Raw genomic sequence first — 22,242 nt, forward strand, 5'->3', positions numbered from 1 at the left:
AATGCACACAAACTCCCACACGCGAACTCACACCTGGCAGCCACCACACAATGCTCCTCACGTTGTGGACTGCACAATCACACTCACACACTTGTACCCCACACATTCACACTGCATCCCACACACAAACCCACACAAGCACCCCACACACCCTCAGGAAGTGAGCCCTGCTTATGTGTCCCCTGGATTTCAGCCCCTGGCCAGTTTCTTGGAAGCTGCGCTCAGCACTTGGCTGCTGGCCTGTCCCCTGGGGACCAGGTGTGTGAAAAGAGTTGGGGAGGGGGCTGACTGAGGCTGAAGGATCGGACTTGGAGACAGTGCTTGGGTCAGTCGTGTGGGGTGAGGCCAGGAGGCCCTGTTGGAGGCTGGCTCTGCATGCGCTGCTGTCTGAAGTCGTGTGTCCTGCAAACATCCGCGGAAGGCCTGCACCTGCTCCCCAGCCCTGCAGGCCAGGAGGTGCTCACTCCACCTGTTATTGGGACAGTGCCGACAGCAGACCGCCTTGGCTGGACGCAGCCCAGTCCTTGCCAGCCACAGGCCTGAGGAGCTGCCAGCTGGGCTGGGCAGCAGGAGCAGGAATGTCACAGCAGAGAGGCCGAGGCGTGTCTCCATCCAGGGGCTCCGAGACCCCTGAGGGAGGTGCGGTGGGTGGCCAGGACCTGGCAGGCTCTGGACCCCGCACACAGAGGCAGGGTCAGGGTCCACCCTGGAGCATCTCAGGACAAGTGCTGTGTCACAGCAGGAGAGGAAGACAGGAAGACTCCCAGGGTGGCCTGGGAAGCGAGGCTCTGGGGATGGGTGACATCCGAGCAGTCGCCCGGGCAGCTGCACTCCGGGCTGGTGCGGGCCTCAGCGGGTCTGTGTGTGTGTGTGCTCTTGCCCTCCTCCTGCACCACGGCCTCTGCCCCCATTCCCGGGTGCCACAGTCACCCGCGGGCCTGGTGGCTGGGCACAGGGGGCATCATTGTCAGGATTAGAAAACTGTGAGGAAACGGTCAGCCCCAGGGCGACTGAGACGGAGCCTGGCCGGGGCAGGTCCAGCAAGGAAAGGGCCAAGGTCAAATCCAGGGGACGGGGCAGCCTGACTCCCTGCCCCAGGGGCTCCTCCCTCTACTGGCCACAGGGAGAAGCTACTGCTCGCCACCCCGCCCACGACCTTCAGGACCCAGGTGAGGACGGATCCCCCTGAATCCCGAGCTCCCGGCGACCAGCACCGGGACCACAAAGGCAGGTACTGTTTTTTGGTACCGGGGTCTGAACCCAGGGGTGCATTACCACCGAGCCACACCCCCAGCCTTTTATTTCTGATTTTGAGACAGGGTCTCCCTGAGTTGCTGAGGCTGGCCTTGACCTTGATCCTCCTGCCCCAGCCTGGCCTGGCTCCTGGGCTGGGACCACTGACTTCAGAGACAGCAGAGCAAAGGGTGCCCTCTTGCCCATGGGCTGAGCGCCCCCCAGCATCTGCTTCACAAGGGAGGAGCACATCGTCCTGCCCAGGGGACCCCTATGGTCATCCAGCACGGGGTCCACTGTTCCGACAGGCAACAGCTGACAATGTCCACAGTCTGCCTGAGGCCCTGGAGATGCCCATTGCCCTTGGCCAGGGTCTGGTGCCTGCCCTGACTTTGGACAACTGTCCTCCAAGGGGATCCTGTGCAAAGGACAGTGGCCCTGGGGTAGCGACCACTGCCCTGACCTGCCAGGCCTCAGTGGAGACCCTAAACCCCCCGGACCCCTTCCCTGACAAAGCTCTCTCCCCTCTCAGAGTCGACAGGGGTCTCGACAACAGGGTCATCCTTGCAGGGACGCTGATCCTTCCTCACCTCCTGGGGTGGAACAAGAGGGCCGACCTCACCAAGAGCAGGCCTGGCCTTGAGCACGCACCTGGGGATGCTGGTGAGGTAGGTCATGACACTCTGGAACTCCTTGTCCGGGATCTCGCTGAAGGCCGGGTAGTCGGGGAAGGTGATGACTGGACTTCCGTCCTGTCCCCGCCCACCTGGGGAGAGACCAAAGGCAGGTACTCAGCAGGTGCCCCGTCTCAAGTACCCTCTTGGGTGAACGGCCGGCTGCTCTTCTCAGTGTCAAAGACATGCAGATGGCACGGGGGACCAAAGGCAGATCGCCCAGGGGACCAAAAGCAGAAGGCACAGAGAAGCAGATGCACTAAAGCAGATGTGCACTATTTTCTGCTGGGGTGACCACTGGAACATCCCTGCCACGTCCTCTGGCCTGTCCTGCCAGTTGTCTCACTTGAATGGATGTGTTTGTACCTGCTTTTCCAAACGCAGAGCCCACAGCTCTGCAGGCCCAGCAGTCACATGACACACACCAGGTGTGTCCCAGGGACTTTCTGACTGTTGGGCTGTGGCATCTGTAGCTTCTCTCCTGTTCAGAGTCTCAGCAATTCAGTGTGGGAGGCTCTACCGCATGTGAACGTCGTGTCCACCTGTGGCTGCTGCCATGGAGGCGGGGTTCCACCACAGGGGCCACAGTCCTTGGGGGTCGAGCTTGGCCCACAGGACAGGCAGAAGTGATGCTGTGTGACCCCGAGCCAGCGCCACCCTCTCTCTCAGGACTCAAGGAACAGGCAGCAGCCTGGGCCACATGCTGTGAGGAGGCACCCTGGGAGGGAGGGCTTCGAGGAAGGACAGGGAAGAGCCCGGGTGCGAGCCAGGCCCAGGGCAGTGGGCGAAGCCCAGTGAGTGCCCTGGCCAGCACAGCTCGGCCCATCCTGATTGCCAAGGATGTTACAGTGGTCACCCCACAAGCAGGCGGGCATGGGACTGCTCAGGCTGGGTTGGGAGAGCTCTGCTCTCATGAGAACCAGGCATGCCGCCACCACCATGTCCCCACCTGGAGACACAGTGACCTGTCCACGTGGCACTCCAGGGCACGTGCGGCAGGGAGAGATGGACAGTGGTGTCTATCACCATCCTCATCCCTGCCAACCCTGCCCCCACACCCTCACGGACGCCACCGTGCGGGGCCTGGAGGCCTCCTTTCCTGGCCTCTGGGCCTCTCATCCCCATAGGTCTCTGCGGCCATGTGTCAGTGCCCCTCGAGTGTCCTCAGCACAGCAGCCTTGCCCTCAGCAGGACATGGTCCCTCTACAACTTCGGCCCAGGCCTTCCTGCCTTGACCATGAACGCCCTTGTATGGGGCCCGGGTGCTGCCCTGTCACCGCCCAGAGGGCTGAGCCCAGCGTCCAACCAATGGGAGCAAGGCCTCCCCACAGCTCAGCCCTGCAACTTGAACCTGGAGGGTCCAAGCCGCCAGCCCCCCCGCCCTCGCCACTCAGCACACCCAAGGCACTCGGCTCCCTGCCCTGTCCCCAGGCCACAGGGCGCCCACGGCCTGGCAGAGCGGCCCAGCCCTCTCCCGACACTCTCAGGTTCTCACTCCCTCTCGCTGCGGGCTGAGTGCCTGCGACGCTGAGACCTCCTCAGGGCCAGCTCCTGCAGAGGAGGATGACCACACAGCACCACGACCATCAGGCGGTGGCGGCGACTTCCCGGTTAGGAAGGAGTGCTCTGGACCAAGGTGAGTCCCGGGTCCCAGGGCTTCTGGCCCACACCTGCCCTTTGCTGTCCTACAAGTGGGACTGGGTGGGAAGCTGCAGGAATGGACAGGCCTCCATGTCTGTGGGAGAGCCGAGGACAGTGGGAGAGGACTCTGGCCTTCACCGGCTCGGAGTCCCACACTGCACTGAGGACCCGCTCTGCACAGCTGGACACAGGGGTGGCAGGGCCCTGAGACGACCCTTTCAGGGAACAGACTTTCTGTCTGGTGGGCAGCTCCTGCAGGGCTGGTGTCCGAGTGCTGGGTGGTGACCAATTTCAAGTCCCTCTGTCTGTCTTCTGTGTGGGCCTTCACCTGGGTGCAGGTGAGGGTGGGCCATGCTCGTCACTCCACCTGGAGTTGCAAAGGCCCAATGCAACTGGCTGGGCCCAGGCTCCCCGTGAGGGGGCAGCAGCTCCGTCCTGCTGGGAGCCTCCAGGGCTGTGCTCCCCCACAGGCCACTGGGAGCTGCAGGCCAGGTGGGCACTTCCCAGGCTGGCCTCCTCTCCCTCTGTGAAAGACCGCGCTTGGCTGTCTTAGGTCCTTCACTCAGGGTTGCAGGCCAGATCAGCTGCCCGACAGAGCTGACCCCATCTCGGTGGGCCAGGGTCTCTTGGAAACCGACGTAGCTTTGGACCACAGTCTCAGCTTTGATGGGAAGTGAAGCCCCTGCTCCTTACTGAGGCGAGAGTGGAAGCTGTGGTCTTTCTAGGTCTTTCCACGTGATTCAGAAAGCCAGCCCCAGAGCTCGGGGACCTCCAGGTGAGTGGCAGGTAGACACTGGGCTCCAACTGGGAGTCAGGGCCTGGCCACCAGTTCTGAGATACAGGCCACAGGAGAGCTGGGACCCTGGGCAGGCAGCCCAGAGGGGCACAGAGGTCCCTCCTGTGTGGCTGAAGCAAGAGCTGCCCACGGGTGTCAGGGCCCCGTCATCTGCAGCCACCCTCCAGACGGGGCTCGGCACACCTACACACCAACCCTGGTGCCCTGTCCCCGGAGCCCACACCCACTTTCTGGTGGCAGAGGTGGCTGAAACCCACCTCCCCTGACAGCAGGGAACGGGCTCCCCTGCAGAGGCACGTCCTCGGTTCAACTCTAGGGTGCTTTCTGTTTTCATTCCTGGCCGGCCTCTCCCGCCGGGTAGCTCTGGCCTCTGGAAGGGCCCACCTGTGAGAGGTGCAGACGCAGTAACAGCCCTGCGGGAGGGAAAGCTGTTCTCCCGGGTGGGCCAGGAGGGAGGCTGGTGTTAGGTGCCTGGGTCCAGCACAAGCCTGGCCACCGGCAGTGAGCCTCGGGCAGGTGACCCTGTCCCTGGGCACACCCGTCATTCCTGCACGCCCTCCTGCACTCAGGCCATTGTGGGTGACATGCCTGTGCTCTGCAGGCTCTCGGGGCCGACCCCAGGCTGATGATACGAGGTGGGCCTTTGGGAGGCTGTGGTGACGAGGACGGGGCCCTGCAGGGGAGCTGCAGTCTCTCCCCTTACAGGCTGCTCTGGCTCACTGTCCATCCCACAAGGCCACAGTGAGCAGGGTGCAGGCTTGGACGTGGGCCCTCAGCAGAACACAGCTGCCCGGTGCCGGGCCAGGGCCCGCCCTTCCAGTCTCCAGAAGCACCAGGGGCAAGCTTCTGTTGTCCAGCCACCGGTCTGCAGGCGCATCCAGCAGGGCGGGACAGGCCCTCACGCACTCACACCCTCCTTGGCGAGAGGCTCCGAGGAGCGGGCCTCAGAGGTCTTGGCGCCGGGCGGCTCGCTCAGGAACCTGGACGACTGTGGACGCCAGCCCAGCAGAGACCTGGGTGTGTGCTGCCATCCTCACTCTTCAGAGACGGCTCCGCAGGGCAGCGGCCCAAATGTGGTTCTGCCTGTTCTCTTTACCTCTGAAAATCTACCATGCCCTCCAGCAGGTGCTCAGGAACATCCGCGAGATCCACTCCCCTCACACCTGCCTCGGGGTTGCCAACGGCTGGGAGGGTCTCCAGCAAGACAGGAGACCTGGTCTCATGGCGGACACCGGCGGGCACACGGCGGGCACAGAGGCATCCGAAGCTCAGGAACACTCCCCGTGGGGGACTCACGCCCAGAGGAGGGCTTCTGCACTCTGTCTCTTTGGGCTGCTGTAACAGAAATCCTTCACCTGCAGCTGGTCTCTCAGTGCTGGAGGTGGGAGTCTGACGCAGTGTCTCGGCCGGCGGCGGGAAGGAAGAAGTCTGGCTCCCTGGCCGGGCTCGGGCTGACCTGGAGTGCCCCCTACAGGCTCCGGTGTGAAGGCCTGGGCCTGTGCAGCAGGTTCACAGGGGCTGCGGGGGGGTAGTGGGTCCTGCAGCTGTGACCCCACCAGTGGTTGGTCCCGTGTAGTGGGAGGTGGGCAGTGCAGGAGGTTTCCTGGAAGGTGTTCCTCGTCTCTCTCTGTGAGCCGCTTTCCTGCCCCACACCCCTTCCCCAAGATGCTGTTCCCCACTCAGACCCAGAGCAAGGCGGCAGCCCACTTGCACTGATCTGAGTCTCTGCAGGCAGCTGGCTCCCCAGCCACCCGAGTCGCCTCTGTCGACTTGGGTCCCCAAGAGCAGGGATGCACCCCTGGATGACTTGGGTGTAAGCAGTGGGGTCTGTGCTTGCTGTGAACCCCTAAAGGATTGAGGGTCTGCTGCAGGGTGGGTGGAACCCGGGGCCTCCCGGGAGCCCTCAGCACAGCTCAGCACTTCAGCCCAGCTCCACGAAAACCTAGATCACTAGGCAAAGAGGGAGCGGGAGGGGGCTTGTGAAAGGCGACTCCCAGCAAAGACCCCCCCGCGGGGCGGCAGCGCTCCAGCCCAGAGACAGGTGTGCTGCAGGAGGCCCACCAGCCTGGGGCGTGGGGTGGAGCGATCCCCTCCCACAGAAGGCCTCCAAGGGCGGCTGAGCTGTCGGGGGTGCTGACCTGCGGCTCAAGGGCAGGGTCTGCAGGGGACAGCTTTTAAGGAGACCGACTTGTGTGGCTGATACTGTGAGCGAATTTCAAACCCAATTTCCGATCCACAGCAGAGGAGAAACACAAAGTACAGAATCCTACCCCGGGAGCTCTAGATGTCTAGCAGACGGTGATTTAGTTTCATTTCTGCCATATTTCCAACCCCAGATGACTGGACGGTACGGTGTGGGCAGCCAGACCACACCCTGGAAGGGCAGAAGCGGGAGGCCTGCCATGGGTGGGCCTGGTCCAGGACAGACGTGGCTCGGCCGTGACCGTCAGGCGACACGCCCGGATTTCCTATGAATGGGTGTGGGAACCACAGGAGGGGACGCCCACAGTGATGGTTAAGGGGATGAAGACCCAGGTGGCCTACGTGGGGGCGGGGCAGGGACAGCACTAGACACTTAACTGCAGATTCAGAGGACCTCCCCTGTGTGAATCCTGCTGGTGGAATCCCTTGTTCCAGGAATCCCTTGTTCCTGGTCCTGAGGGCTCAGCTGACCAGGTCAGGCACACCAAGAACGGGGACCTTAATTTCAGGAGGCCGAGGCAGGAGGGCTGCAAGTTCCAGGCCAGCCTGGCAGCGCAGGGAGACCCTGCCTCAAAGCAGACATTACGGGCTGGGGGTGCATGCATGAGGGCCTGGCTTCAACCCCCAGAACAGCAAAGAAGAAAACCTTTTGGACCAGAGGGACCTGGGTTCCATCCCTAGTACCAACAACCAACACGCTGCTGCGGAGATGGGTTCCTCTTGTAACAAATTCCCACAAACCCCACAATTTGAAATGCTACAGCTCATCAGCTCAAAGTTGCTGGGCTCCCTTGGCAGGGCCTTCTTCAGGGTCTCAGGGGCCACACGGAGAGGTCAGCTAGGCTGTATTTCATCCAAGTTTGGGGCCTCTCCCAGGCTCCCTCGGGTGACAGGAGTCTTCAGGTCCTTATGGCTGGGGGACCAAGGGTCCCTGTTCTTGCTGGTGGCCATGGGGCTGGTCTCAGCTCCCAGGGACCAATGTGTCTTCTCCAAGTGGCCTCCTTGACCTTCACAGACAGACAGAGGACCTCCCCTGTGTGAATCCTGCTGTGGGATCCCTTGTTCCAGGAGAAGCCTGGTCCTGAGGGCTCAGCTGACCAGGCCAGGCACACCAAGAACGGGGACCTTAATGTCATCTGCCGAGGCACCTCGGGCCCTGGTTGGTGCTGAGCTCTGGGGAGTTGTGTGACATGCAGTGGGGCCTCCCCAGGCACCAAGACCACCCTATGGGGGCGTTGAAGCTCATGTTCAAAGTCAAGCCAGCAGTCCAGGCTGGGGTGGCCACATGTGTCTGGGACCTTCCTGGGTCCTGACTGGGTGGAGAAAGGGGGCCACGCAACTTATGAGCCTCTACTGCTTGGCCCTGCACCAGGGCCCATCCTGTTGGGGCCCCACCCTTCAACAGGCCCCCACTTCTCACTGGGAGCAGTGACCAGCCTTGTGCACCACTGATCTCCTCGGAGGCTCCGTGCTGCCCTCTGCCATGCTGCTGGCCACCACAGGCTCCCTGGGCCCCGTGTCTGAGGCAGCACTGCAAAGCCTGGCCGTAGGGACAGGCAAGGGAGTCAAGGAAGTGGGGCTGGGGCTGGTCCTGGGGTACACAAAGACCCCCGTGGCTGAGTCGGGGTACAAGCCCTGGAAGCTCCTCACTCTCGGGCAGGACCCCAGCTGGTGGCACAAGGAGAGCTGATGTCAGGCACCATTTTTCTGAATTGGTCTGGGCAGAGGGACTGTCCAGGCCAAAGGGCAGTGTCCCCACTGCGGGTGCTCTTGCACCTGCAGGTCTCTGGAGCCTGGCTGCAGGAGCGTCATCATGAGGCTGGGTGAGTGCTGGCCTGCTGGATGGAGGTGGCCATGTCCCCTAGGCTGCTGCTTGGCCAGGGCAGAGGTCACTGCTGGCTAACGTGGAGGCTGAGGGGCAGCAGGTGGCTGAGGACAGCACACCCACCTGCAGAGCGACCATCTGTCCACCTGTTGGGCCGCGTCACCGGAAGGCCCAGGTGGCAGGAGGCCTGAGTCCCGAGCACTTCCAGGCACCGATGGCTCTGGTTGGATCTGGTTTCATTGTCCCCTGAGGCTTCGAGTTGGGATTTAGTCCCACTGTGAGGTGTGAAGAGGAGAAAGCTGGACCTTTGGGAGGGTCAGGGTGGAGTCCGTGGTCAGGAAGAGGGAGAGCCCAGACACGGATGGCCGATACGGGCTCCAGGTCACCCTGTGACCCCCGGGGTGCCTCGGGGCTCTGCCAGCAGGGCCATCACCAGCGGTGACCGGACCTCGCACCTCCAGAACACAGAGCCAAAAGGAGCCTCTTTTCTTCCTGAATGCCCCGCCTCAGGCGTTGTGTTACAGGCCACAGAGAACAGACCCTCCACAGCTGCCCACCTCCCATCACAGTGGAACCGGCGCAGGCTGAAGGTCCCTGGCACCACAACCAGTTCCAACCCACGGAGCCAGCACCAGGGCCCAGGAGCCCGCGGCACAGCCCTGGCTCCTGCACTCACCTGACAGGTAAGCGAAGCGCCTCTTGAGCTGCTCTTGGATGTCCGCAGCGCAGAGCGGCACGATGTCCTGGTGCATGATCTCATCTGAGGGAGAGAGACACGGTCACTGGAGGAAGCCCTGCCCGCGCCCCAGGGTCCTGCCGGCCAGCCCCTGCCGCACACTCCCGGGGAGGAGAAAGGCTGGCGAGTCGCCCTCTGTTTCAAAGGTGCACAAGAGGCAGAGAGGCACAGGGAGGGCCAGGCGGGGAGGAGGCCGAGGGGCGTTGGCCAGGACAGCAGGGCGGGGCCTGACTCACAGGTAAACAAATCCCCTGGTCTCCGCCCACCTGCGTGCTGGCAGGGCCCGACAGCTGGGGCCTCCTGTGCCTGTGCGACAACAGGCTGCCCAGCCACCACCTGCCACCCCAGGTGCTCTGGGTCCTTCCTGCTTGGCAGCCTGCTGTGTGCCTGGTCCTGGGGGCAGGGCGGCAGCAACAGGTCGGCCCCCCTCAGCAAGGACGCAGGGCCCAGGGCGCTGGCCTGTCTGCTGCGATCAGGTCTGGGGATGTGCGGGCAGCATGTCCAGCCACACCAGAGCCCATCAACCAAGAGCAAGAAGTTCCAGGGAGACTCGCAGGGGAAGGGAGACCCTGTTGAGGCAGCAGGGAGGGCCCTGGCTGGACAGTGCCTGGGGGATTTGCCTTCAGGCCAACTGCAGACCCTCCCGAGCCAGGACTGGGGTGCTCCTTTCCACAGAGGCATCCAGACGGGGCGTTAATGCTGCTTCTCTGGTGACACACGGGGGGGCACCTCTGGGCTGGGGTGAGGGGCAGAGGCAGAGCGCTAGCCTAGCACAAGGCCTGGGCTCCACCAGCACCACCAAGCCGTCACTTCCGCCCCTGGAGGCCAGGCCAGAAACGGGGGTGGGGGCAGGTGCCATCTGGGCAGCACTGGTCCCATCCTGCCCCCTGGCCTTGCAAACCACTGAGGTCATATGCAGGTCCAGCCCCAGACTATGGCGTCCCTCCGTAACTCCAGCCGCTGGCCTGGCATTGGGAGGAGGCCTCGCAGCCTCTTGGCCTTGGGAGCACAGGGTGGCACTCGAGGAGACGAGGCCGCCACAGCCACCGGCTGGGCCTCGAGGGAGGGCTCGGGGCGCGGAGCCTGTTCCCCAGCGGGCGGCAGAGCGGTGGCTTCCTTCTGTGGGGAAACAGGGCTAGAAGCCGTCACTGCACGGAGGCTGGTGTCTAAAAGATTCCTGGAGAGGTGCTCTGTGGCCTTGGGGTGCCTGTGTGGGGCCACTGGCCGGGCCGCCGGGGCGGGTCCTGCAGGTGCTCTGTGGGAATCATGCGATCCTGGACCTGGTTCTGCCCAGGGTGGATCCAGATGTGGAAACGCAAGCCCCAGGGGCCAGGTCTTCCTGCAGCTATGAGCAGCTCTGGGCACGACTGCCCGGGCAGAGGGACGCCAAGGTGTGACGAGCCCTGGGGCTCCGGCTGGCAGGTCCGGGAACATATGGCCCTCGTAGAGACCCCACCACAGTCCGACTTCTAGAGTGTGTCCAGCCCCAAGGAAGGAGACTCCGAGGGAAGCTGCCCTCGTGGATCTCTCTGCAGCAACCCTGGGGCCTCACTCTGGACTGGACAGCAGCTGCCCAGACAAGCAAGCGCAGGCCCTCCTGAGAACAGCCTGGGCCTCGCTGTGCCAGCTCCCAGGACCCAAGTGCCCCCTGGCAGGGGTCTTCCTGTGGACTGGGGACAGGCTGACTGTGTCTGGTGCCATTGAGGGATGGCACAGGGCTTCTTGCCCACCGAGTTCTGCCAAGTTCCTGGGGTGGCTGCACTCTGAGAGGAGTCCTGGCCCTGGGTAGCCTGATGACCTCAGTCCAGCAAGGTGCCTCCTCCGCGAGCTTCTCTCCACCTCCTACCCAGCAGGCTTCAGACACCCTGACCCACTCACAGGGACACGCCTGGACTCTGCCATCCCCAGAGGCCCGTACAAGTTCCCCATCACTGGCCTATCATCAGGACACTGAGGCTGACCAGGAGCCTTCGTATTCCTTGCTCTCAAGCTTGAGGGCTGCAGCTCTGGGGCCCGGAGGGTGGTGGGCACTCCTTTCAGCTCACTGATGGCCTCTCACCGTCCTGATCCCTGTGTCCACTCAAGATGACAGGCCGTCTGCATTTGGTGAAGAGAGGACGTGGAGCTCCTTCTCGGGCTTCAGTGTGTGGGTGGGGGGCTCAGGAGCACATGGAACCGCAGCATGGACACACCAGGCACAAGCTCCCACGGTCATGCAGCCTGGGGCAGGCAGCGGGCCGCCCAGCTGTCCACTTGATCAAAGATCAGGCAGACGGGCCTCACAGAGCTCTTGTGAGCTGGCAGCAGACACCATCGGCAGAAAGGACCCTGCCACCGTCAGAAGGGTGGCCCAGGGTGGCCCAGGGTGGGGGGAGGCCGAGCTCAGGCCTCCTCCTGTCTCACGGGCCGTGACCTGTGCATCCAGGAGCCAGGAGCAAGGGTGGCCAGCCAGGGGCAGCAGGCCTAACAGCGCTCCCTTCCCGGGCTCTCCAGGTGCCCCCTGGGAAGCTGCCCTCCTGTGGCCTCTCTAGGCCCAGGGCCCTCAGCTGTCCAGGACCAGCTCAATCCAGACAGGACCGCAGGGACCCCACTGCCCAGTTTGATCCACACAACGAAGTGGCTCCAAATCCACCCTGGGGTCCTCAGAGTCCACGGAGGGGCATCGACTCCCGTCCATTCTTCTCGTCCTTTGTCCGAGGCGCAGTGGCTGGAGCGCAGGTCCTTCCTCCTAACGTCCCCGGGCCCTGGCCTCACCTCGATACCAGGCCTCGCCACAGGGGCAGGCAGCCTCTCTGGGCAGCTCCCCCAGCACTCTGTCCACTCAGAGGCATTCTGACCCTTCACTTTGCCACCAATGGCTGAGAACATGCAGGTGACAGGGGGTGGTGGCACCTGAGGGCAGGTGGGCCTCGCTCAGGCACAGGCGGGTGGCGTCTTGGGGGCAGATCCTGTGGAGGAGCTGCCCTGGATTTGGGTGGAGAAACTGGGCCCTGCTGTACTGGTGACCTGGGCCTGGAGTCCTGGCCTCACTCAGAGGGACACAGGGGATGGACAGAGGGCAGCAGAAGAAAGGCTCCCTGCAGGGGCAGCAGGAGAGGGAGCCGCAGGCCGCACAGGGCATCCAGGATCTGATAATGGCCTCCTCTCCTGTATCTCTGGCAAGAGGCCTCTCCCAGGGCCTCTGCCTGCTGTCAATCAAGTGGAACAGGTGCATCTCTTCAAGTCCAGGCTGAGGTCAGACGGATGAGGTCACTGCCACCTGGGAACAGACCTGCTCTAGCAGGCCCCCCGGGAGGGTCCCCAAGGGTGGAGTGCACACGGCAGGGGACACAAAGAGGAAGGGAGGCGGCAAGGGGGCTCCCGGGTAAATGTGGCCAGGCGATGCCTGAGGCCGGGGCTTCAAAGGAGCCGCACCTCCTGGACGCAGACCAGGGTGGAGGGCAGCCTGCCCGGAGCGGCCAGCATTCCTGCCGCCTGCTGGGCTGTGAGGACCTCTACACTCCCGCTGGCCACGTGCTGAAGGGCTCGGCCTCGTCCACTTGGTCACCTGAGGCCCACAGGACTTGGCTAGCAGAATTCTCACATTTATCCCAGGAATTTGGGCGAGTCGTGGGATTGGGTGAGACAGTGTGCCGTGTCACATGCGACTCAATGCGCTTCTCTCCAAACACGCTTTCTGCCTGATCTGGGAGCAAGCCCTTACAAAACTTCAAATAAAGGACCCAGAGGGAGAAGCAGCCCACCCACAGGGGACACGTCAGATGCACGGCTTGGCAGAAATCGCGGGTCCAGAGCCACCAGGGAGGGCTGGCCCAGGGTCGCCTGTCGTCAACACCACACAGTGGAGCGCGGGTGGCCCCCAGACCCTCACTCCTAGGCCGCCCAGCACAGACCAGGGCCTCCCTCAGTGCAGAAACCCCCAGCCTCACCTGGATGCCTGGGGCATGTTCTCACCTGCCCACACCGTGCTGGTCACCACCCACCCTGACGGTGAGCCTGGGGACACTAATGCCCAAGGCAGGGTCATGGCCCCAGCACCAACCCCTGACTCAGCAGGGCCTGAGAGAGGGTCAGCAGGGCCTTGGTAGCCACCAACCCCCCCCCCACAGGACCCCGGACACGTGACACCACGCCAGGTGCTGGTTTCCAAGCTAGAAGCTGTCCCCTCAAGGACAGCATCTGGAACCTGCTGCTCAGGACATCCACCGTGTGCTCGCTGCTCGGCAGCCACAGGAGAGACGTGGCAGACACCAGCTGCAGTCAGACCTCAGTTTGTGCCACGGGATGGACCTGTCCAGCTGCTCTGTCCTCCCAGCAAAGTCTGGGGCTGGACCACCTTGCAGACTTGGCCACGGCCAGGCCTGGTCCATTCCCACCAGAAGAGGGTGGGAGCGGCTCTGCCTGCCCATGCCTGCCGGGCTGTGGCCTGCCGCGGCTCCCTGAGCGGACACTGCCGCAAACCCACCTCCTGGGAGAAAGCTTCCCTGGACCCAGGGCCTGCAACCCGACTCACAGCCAGTGCCCCACCGTGAAGACCAGTCTCACAGGACACTGGCGAGCACACACCAGCCTGGAGCAGTTCAGGGAAAAACCCAAACACAGACGACTAGCAGAGTCTCCAGCGTCCTGCCCCCGCCCCACGGCAGCTGGCGCCACGGAAGGTGCAGGATGCCCAGACGACTTTCTAATTGGCTCACGTAGGAAATCTTTGATTGCAGTAGAAACAGCAGCCACCGCAGGACGACCACCAAGAACTTTCCACATGTTAATGAGCCTGTCACAGCCACCAGGAGGGAACACTGGCACCCCACTTCTCAGATGAGCAAACCAAGGCACAGAGAGGTTGGCAGACTTGCTGGTTGTCACGCAGCACTGGCTAGGGTGATTCTCTGGGTCAGGGAAGGAGGGAGGGGCACAGGAACGGCCCACCTGGAGGCTCCAGGTGGCCTTGCTGGGGTGGGCTTACGAAGTAGAGAGGGGACTGAGGCGTTTCTGACCTGGCTTGGGGAGAGTCGTGGATAAGGCTCAAAGCAACTCAGGAGCAGGGACGCTGGCACCCGGGGCCTCCCCCAGCTTCCTCGCCCAGGGCCTCCCCAGACAGCTGGCTCTGGGGATCCCTTGTTGTGTGGCACAGGTGTCCGTTCCCGTGACTGGGCCTTCAGTTGGCTCTCTCTGTCCCAGGCGGAAAGGAGAGCGAGGGCCTGGGCCACCGCAGCCTCTCGGAGCAGAGGGGGTGCGGGCTGTGGCCAGCCAGGCTCCATCCAGGAGGAGGTTGAGGACACCAGGACACGCCAGCGAGCCCTGCAGGTGTCTTGCAGCAGTGTGGGCCCCAAGGCCTCTCTGGGCGGCAAAGAAGCACTGTGGCCACCCCCTCGGGTGGTCTCCAGGGGTCACTTTCACAAGGATGCACTTCCCTTGACCTGGACCCTGGTCCTGGGAAGCCGTCCTGCAGGGCAGGCCAGGCCCAGCATCAGCGGGGGCCATGGGCCTGGGTGAGTCCTGCAGTTGTCAGGCGGTCAGCGGCCCTGGCGAGCTTCCCCGCGTCTCTGAGCTGGCCTGTGACCTGGACAACAGTGTCTCTGCCTCCCAGGTGCAGGCACACTCGAGTGCAGGCGTGCAGGCTGGCGCCTGGTGCACCGTGGATATTCCACAGCCACTGGTGCCCTGGACGGGCGGCGCCCTCTGCCTGGTCAGTGCCCAACACCACTGTCCTGCGGCTTCCTGACCCCGTGCCCCCTGCACACCGACATGCACCGCCTCTGCCCCCAGTCCTTCCTGGGCATCTTCCTGGTTGTTTCCACACCGGGAGGAGGGGTTGTGCTTCGCAGCCGAGGGAAGGGACTCTGGGCCTCTCCTTCACCTGTCCTGGGGCATGGCCACTCAGCACCTGTGGCCAGGGTGCAGCACCCATTTGTGGGGCCTGGGGCCAGCTCTGCATAAGCCCCTCGCCCTCTGGAAGGTGCTACAGACACCTGCAGCTGCCCCTGCAGGAGGTGCTGGACCCATGCATAGCGGGCAGACACACTCCCGCACTCTGGACGGCACCAGGGGCCCACGGAGGCCGCTGTGGGGCTGACCAGCCCTCCAGCCGCACCTCACCGTTCAGGAGACCCAGGGCTAGGCTTCCTTTGCAGGGGCCAGTCCACTCCTGTGTCCACATTCGGAGCTGCAGTGTCGTGGGCACGTGGACACCATGGGGGCAGCCCTGGCGCCCAGGCCTGCTCCTCAAGTGCTCAGAGGGAGCCAAACTCCATCCTGGGGAGCGGGTGGCCCAGCAGGAATTCCTGCCACTGCCCCAGCTGGTCTGTGATCTGCTGCCCGAAGCCAGGGCCCTTGTGGGCTGCGGAAGTCCACCCACTGGGGGACAACACTCCCCTCTCCCTGCTGCCCCGAGTTCTGGGCTGCTGGGCAGGGTGTCGGTGATTCCAGGCACAGCGACCCGCAGGGGGGGCTCGGTGTGCCAGCCACAGGGCACTGGCCACCCTCGCTGGGCCCCTGCTCTGGATGTCGCGCCCCCACGCGAGGCCGCCCACCTGGCCCAGGAGCACCCAGAACTGCTGCTCTTACCTGAGCAGCCCCACCTCCTCACAGACGCGAGACTCGCTGCAGCCCGGTGCTCGGGAGCCCGTCTGTGAACGTGAAGACTGCTGCCGGACCACGCAGGCGGGGGATGCCCTCAGAGGCAGGGGGCCCCACCCAGCTGGACTCCCTACGTCTCCTGTAGCTCCCGCTGGTCACAGCCGGCTGTGGCTGCCTCCCCTGCCCCAGCAGGGATCTGGCCTGCTCCAGGGCCCCAGTGCTGGGAGGGCGTTGTGCATAGCTGCTCAGGGCGTTCACTGCACAAGGGGCAGCTGAGCAGACAAGTGGGTGAGAGCCAGCCGGCCCCTGTGCGGAGTGTCCCTCGGCACAGACCCTGAGGGTCTTTAGTAGCCAAGGGTCACCTGAGCTCCAACGGGGAAAGGCCATCATGCTGACCCTGTGGATGCTTGAGTCCCCTCTGTCCCTGCAGTGGTCTCTCCCCCGTGGCCCCCTGGGTGCACCTGGCCTCCTGCTGTCCTGCTCAGAGGTCAGCTGGGAGTGCACAGCCTGTTCTCAGCTGCCCCTTCCCGAGCAGCCGGCAGGCCAGGAGGGGTGAGCTGGGAATAGCCGTTGGTCCTCCGGGGCAGCCCCCCCCAAGCTTGGTGGGCAGGGAGGGAAGGCCAAATGACAGCAGGCCGTCCCACCCCGTGCTCAGTGTGACCAGGACACTCGGTGTCTCGGGGCACACTGTGGGACGGAGCACGGAGCCTCCCCCCTCCAGGCCAGCAGAGGCCACAGCAGCTCCGGGATGCAGCATGGCCACCGGCTCCTGGCTGCAGCTGCACCACGGCCAGCGGGCCACAGTGGGCCGCTCAGGCCCAGGACGGCGGTCCCACCGCTGTTCCTGGTGGCTCCCTGTTCCGGCGGATGGGCGAGGGTCCCCCAGACAGAGGCGGACTTGGGAGGGAGGCCTGGGGACGGGCGAGCACAGGAGCCCCTTCAGCCAACAGGAGGAGAGCCGTGGGGAGCAAGGGGCTGGTGCTGGTCACTTACACAGAGCAGCCTCCTGCCCACGGCTCTTGAGAGGTCCTGGGGCAGCCTTCCTGAGCTCGCAGGCCCCAGGCTTTCCCAGCCGCACTGCAAACACAACTGACCGTGCAGACGCGGATCTCAGGTACGCAGCGTGAAGCTTTGCTAACTGATGGCCGCGGCGGCACATTGCGGAGTCCCCTGCTTTGTGTGCAGTTAAAACACAGGACTTCCTGTCTTAGCAAGTTAAGTCTGTGACACAGTGCTGACCACAGGCACCCAGGTGCCCACTGGACATCCGGAATCTACTTGTCCCGAGTGCCCAAATGTCATGTCCTTTGACCTAAATTCCCCACTGCCTGAGTCCAGCCCCCAGGGACTGGCAGTCCACATGCTAACCCACCAGTCCCACTCAGTTCCACGTGGGCGAGAGCTCAGCCTTCGACTGTGCCTGGCTTATCTCAGGTACCACGGTATCCTCCAGCTTCGTCCACGCTGTTGGCAACGACGGGCTCTCTTGCTTTTCAGGGCTGAAGACTATTCCTCCACATCTGTGCACAAGTCATCTTGACCTGCTCGTCTGCTGATGGCCGCGCAGGCCGATTCCGTTTGGGGCCGTGCAGGTGGCTCCAGTCCCTCTGGGGTAGAGCCTGGTTCACATGCTGGCTCCAGTCCCTCTGGGGTAGAGCCCGATTCTCACGCCGGCTTCTTTTTGGTTCTTTTAGGAGCCTCACGCTGTTTTCGAGATGGCTGTGCTGGTTCACATTCCCACCAGCGTCTGTGAGGGATTCCTTCTCCCCCAAAACCGACCTCATGGAGACCAGAGGAAATGGGCACAAGCCTGAGCCCGAGGGACTCCTGTGGCCATGGCGCTGTGCTCCGTGAGGGCGTCACCGCCCAGAAGTCTCAGGGCGCAGAGGTGGGAGGCAAGCAGGGAGGGTCTTGCCACACCCTCCGAGGGGGGGCCTGGGTCACCTGGTTCCTCTCCAGGGCCTCCTCACTTGCACCGTGGGCCAGAGCTCTCGCCTCGTGGGACAAGGTGCATTCTGTGAGCAGGCCAAGGCCTTAGTGCTCCGGACAGCAGGTGGCTGAGGGAGGCCGCCAGGCACGGGACACCCCCGGGGCACACAGGTGGCCAGGACCCAGTGAAAACAGGAGGCTGCGCCGTGGCCCTCACTGAGCAGGGCCCGGGGTGGTGCTGCCGGCCAGCAGGTCTTGCCAGGAAGTGAACTCAGGTGGCCGTGGGAGCAGACCCAAGGCCGCGTCACCGGGCCCTGCTGCCGAGACCCAGAGCTGCGCACCCTCCCTCCTCGGGAAGACCCCAGAGTGAGGCCGAGCCCAGCCAAGGTTCCGCGAGGCCACCAGCAGACAGGTGCGCAGGTGGCCGAGCCAGTGTCCTCACCTGCTCAGTGATTCTTTCTGCTGAGGCCCTGGAGCCTCCGAGAACCTGGCTAATCTGCGAGCTCTGCTGCTTAGCAACACCCAGGTCCCAGGTCTCTGGAGAAGAGCAGACTCCTCCCACGGAAACCCAAGCCTCCGCAGGCAGGGGCCGAGGGCGACCGGGCTCTGCCTCGGCGCAGAGCTCCACCGGGGTGTGCTCGTTTGTATTTTACCCATGCTGCCGGACCCTGCCCACGGGCCTCGCCTCTGCCCCGCTGTGGGTGGGCGGTTCCTTGGCGAGGACACAGAAGCAGGGGCCAGGTTTGGGGACCACTCTAATTTGGGGCCAGGCACCCATCTCCCAGCTGAGACACCCTGCCCAAGGTGGAGGGCGTAGGGCCAGCACCGAGGCCGCCTGAGAACTTCTGTGCTCACCTGGCCAGACTTGTCCCAGGGGACGAGAGCTGAATGGTCAGGCCGAGAGAAAATGGGCCACAGAAGCAGGCCAGCCTGATGCCTCCAGAGCCCGAGGATGGTCTCAGGTGGCTGGAGGGGGAGGCGGGAGGTGGCAGGAGCACTGTCACCACCTCCATCCACAGAACACAGGACTCTCCCCTTCAGAAGCTCAGAGGACACAGCTGCCCTTACAGTAAACATCAGCCCGGGTCAGAGGGCCTGGCCGCGGGTCTTCTGTGCCACGAGGAGTGGGTCAGAAATGGGGACGCACCTGTGGGGCGCCTCGGGCCAGGCCCAGGGAGCTCAGCCCCCAGCTGCCCCAGCCTCGTTGCTGCGGTCCCCAAGTCTGCCCTGGACTTCTGCATGCTGTGTTCCCAGGATGCACGGAGCAGGCAGGATGGCACCCACCACACGCCACACGCACACATGCCACACGCCACACGCACACATGCCACACGCCACACGCACACATGCCACATGCCACACGCACACATGCCACACGCCACACACCACACGCACACATGCCACACGCCACACACCACACGCACACATGCCACACACCACACGCACACATGCCACACGCCACACGCACACATGCCACACGCCACACGCCACACGCACACATGCCACACGCCACACGCACACATGCCACACGCCACACGCACACATGCCACACGCCACACGCCACACGCACACATGCCACACGCCACACGCACACACGCCACACGCCACACGCACACATGCCACACGCACACATGCCACACGCCACACGCACACATGCCACACGCCACACACCACACACACATGCCACACGCCACACGCACACATGCCACACGCACACATGCCACACGCCACACGCACACATGCCACACGCCACACACCACACACACATGCCACACGCCACACACTCACACACGCCACACGCACACATGCCACACGCCACATGCACACATGCCACACGCCACACGCACACATGCCACACACCACACACTACACACACACTCACCACACACAGACGCCACATGCACACATGCCACACACCATAGGCACATGCCACATGTACACACACCATGCATCACACATGCCACATGCACCATGCATGCCACATGCACCACACACGCCAAACACACCACACAGGCCACACGCACCATACAGCCACACGCACACACGACACACGACACATGCCACACGCACACATGCTACATGCCACATGCCACAGCCACACACGTGCACACGTCACACACGTGCACACACGTTTACTCACACACACCCCGAAGGAGCCCTCAATGTTGGGGAGTGGAGCTATTTTGATGGCTTTAGCTTCTCTAATCCAGTCTGAGATAATCACGCGTGAACATAAAAACCAAAGAACTCTCTGGGCCCGGGGAGGTGCCACGGGTAACTCCAACAGCGGCCAAGTCCACCTGTCGAGAGGCAGAGTGTGGCCAGCAGACGTGTGCCAAGCTGCCTGGGCTCTGGAAGAAGCTTGACTGGCCAGGCCAGAGGGGGCTCCCTGCACCATCCAGGCGCCTTGCAGGAGCCCAAGGGCCCTGGACCCTCCTGCCTTGGGAGGGGAACACACAAGACCTGCACATACCTGAAGACAACGGGTCACGTCAGGAGGCCTCACCAGGGACACCTCCAGACACCAAGCCACAGCCCACAGCACGGGGAGCAGGAGGAGCTGCAGAGGCAGAGGGACGAGGGCACAGGACGGCTCAGGCATGGACGGTGCTCACAGTGTGAGCTGGGCAGAGCAGGCCAGCCAGCCAGAGCCGCCAGTGTGTGCGCAAGACGGGGGCCAGAGAGGGACAGAGAGACGGAGGCAGATGGAGACGGAGGGGCTGAGAAGGGGGCAGAGTCATGGAGAGAGAGACACACAGAAAGATGCAGACGAGAGGCAGAGATGGGCGGGGCGGGCAAGGCTGGCAGTCGGCCCTCCCAGGACCTCGCGAATGGGGCCCACGACAGGAGGAGGTGACCCTGGGCCACACACCACACCCACGCCACACGTGTGTGCCATTCTGGAACCTGCCACCCTGAGCAGCCCGGGGGCACGGCGGTGAATCTGGGGCCCACGCGCTCCCCAACACATGCTCTTGTCCAGCGCCTGTGCTCCAGGCCAGCTCCGGCTTCAGGCCAGCTCAGGACTTTTCCCAGCCTGCCTTGCCACCCACCTTGCCCCCCGGTGTGCACAGCAGGCTGGGTGAGTGACATGGTCAGGGGCCCTGCACTCCCAGGGAAGTGCCCACTCAGAGGGAGGCACCTCCTGCGCACACCACCAGCAGCTGGTCTTCGTGAGTCCATCAGAACCAAGGGTGCCGTGACACACCAGGCATCAGGCAATGTCCAGGAACCCAAACTCACACCAGGTAGGGAAGCTCCTGCCGCACAGAGTCCCGCCCACTGCCCTGCCACCAGGCGTGGGTCGCCTGTGCTGGAGACGCCTCAGACCCAACAGCCTTGCCCCCCGTGGCAGCCTGGGTTCCTACGCCCGAGGGCACTGTGCAGGGTGGGAGGAATCCCTCCCTTGGGGTCCTGTGACCCCGCTTTTGCCAGCTGGCTTTCTCCTCAGACCTGAGCGCTGCACCCCGAGTTGGACCACGAGTGGCTGAGAGACCCACGCTCTGCTCTCGCCTGCTGGGGACGTCCCTGTAACCAGACACTTTCTACACACTGGCTTTGTGTTAAAATTTGAAACTTTTATGTTTGTTGGTTGTCACTAATAGCTGACGTCCGGTCCATTAGAATTCAAGAAGTACTTTATGAAAGATGCATCGGCCCTGGACAGCATGCCCACCGGAAAGTGTGATTGCCACAGATTACTTCAAAACCAGTGTCCTTCCCTTCTCGGGACTGCATGACCCACAGGCCATTCCTCTCCGCATGCCCTCACTCCCTCTTGTTCAACCAGGCAGCTCTGCTCACGCCTCCTGGACCCTCATTCTCTTAGCTGCAAAGCCCACGTCACAATGGGCCAGTGTCCATCTCACAAGCACCGCCCTCTGGCCAAGCAAGCCCCGACACGAGATCACAGAGACCCCCAGGACGCGGTCAGCTCACCGTGGCTCTAGCCCTGAGTCCCACTGCCCCAGCATCGAGGAGCCAGCCAGGAGACAGACAGCCAGGGCCGTCAGTGTCCCTGCGAGGGCAGAGTGGCAGCCCTCGCCCCCCAGGCCCTGGGGCCGCCCGTCACGTGCCAGCCCATCTACACTAGGAGGATCCAGGACAAAGGACCCAAGGCGAGTTTATTTCCAGTCTCTGAGACGCAGCGGTGCCGGCTTCTCCATCCAGGGGCACACCAGGGAGGGACGGGCAGCGCCGCCCAGACCCCTCACCCAAGGAGATGGCGCCTCCACCTCCCGCCAGCATCTCCGGCCGGGCCTGAGGCTCCTGATCCATGTTGGCGTGGGAGCGCCTGGCACGCCCTCCTGTCTCCTTCGGGCTGAACAGGGGCATGGGGAGCGGCTCTGTCAGCAGGGCCCCAGCACCAGAACGTCACCACCTGGCCTCGCCCCATGCACACCGTCCCCGAGACACCCACAACAGCCCCCACCCTCAAACCGCAGAGCCAGGCACACCTGTGCTGGTCTTCAGCACGAGCCACAGGGCCGTGATGTCCCGGGACAGCAGGGAGACCAGACTTAAGGTCATTCCGTCACCTCCGCGCGGGTCAGGAGACTGAGACCTGCTTCCCAGGATGTCCGACTGGGGCGCACCGAGGAGAATGGCGGGGCTCCATCTTGGCCGC

General features: G+C 63.7%; 1 protein-coding gene across 10 annotated transcripts in view; it reads right to left on the minus strand.

The window, feature by feature from the left end:
- Positions 1-22,242, minus strand: part of Mcf2l (MCF.2 cell line derived transforming sequence like) — a 92,834-nt gene that overhangs the window by 43,461 nt on the left and 27,131 nt on the right. For 9 of the 10 annotated variants that reach the window (XM_058582707.1, XM_046454856.2, XM_046454860.2 and 6 more), the window contains exons 2-3: positions 9,048-9,131; positions 1,885-1,999 (exon numbers count right to left, since the gene is read on the minus strand). In XM_058582707.1, coding sequence (XP_058438690.1) covers positions 1,885-1,999; positions 9,048-9,131 — 199 coding nt within the window. Of the gene's footprint in view, positions 1-1,884; positions 2,000-9,047; positions 9,132-22,072; positions 22,217-22,242 lie in introns of those variants that run through there. The other variant, XM_046454859.2, reaches the window with a different exon arrangement.

This window comes from Marmota monax, unplaced genomic scaffold, assembly GCF_021218885.2.
Source record: "Marmota monax isolate L192 unplaced genomic scaffold, Marmota_monax_Labrador192_F-V1.1 WCK01_AAM20220418_F8-fsc00026, whole genome shotgun sequence".
Classification (NCBI taxonomy): Eukaryota; Metazoa; Chordata; class Mammalia; order Rodentia; family Sciuridae; genus Marmota; species Marmota monax.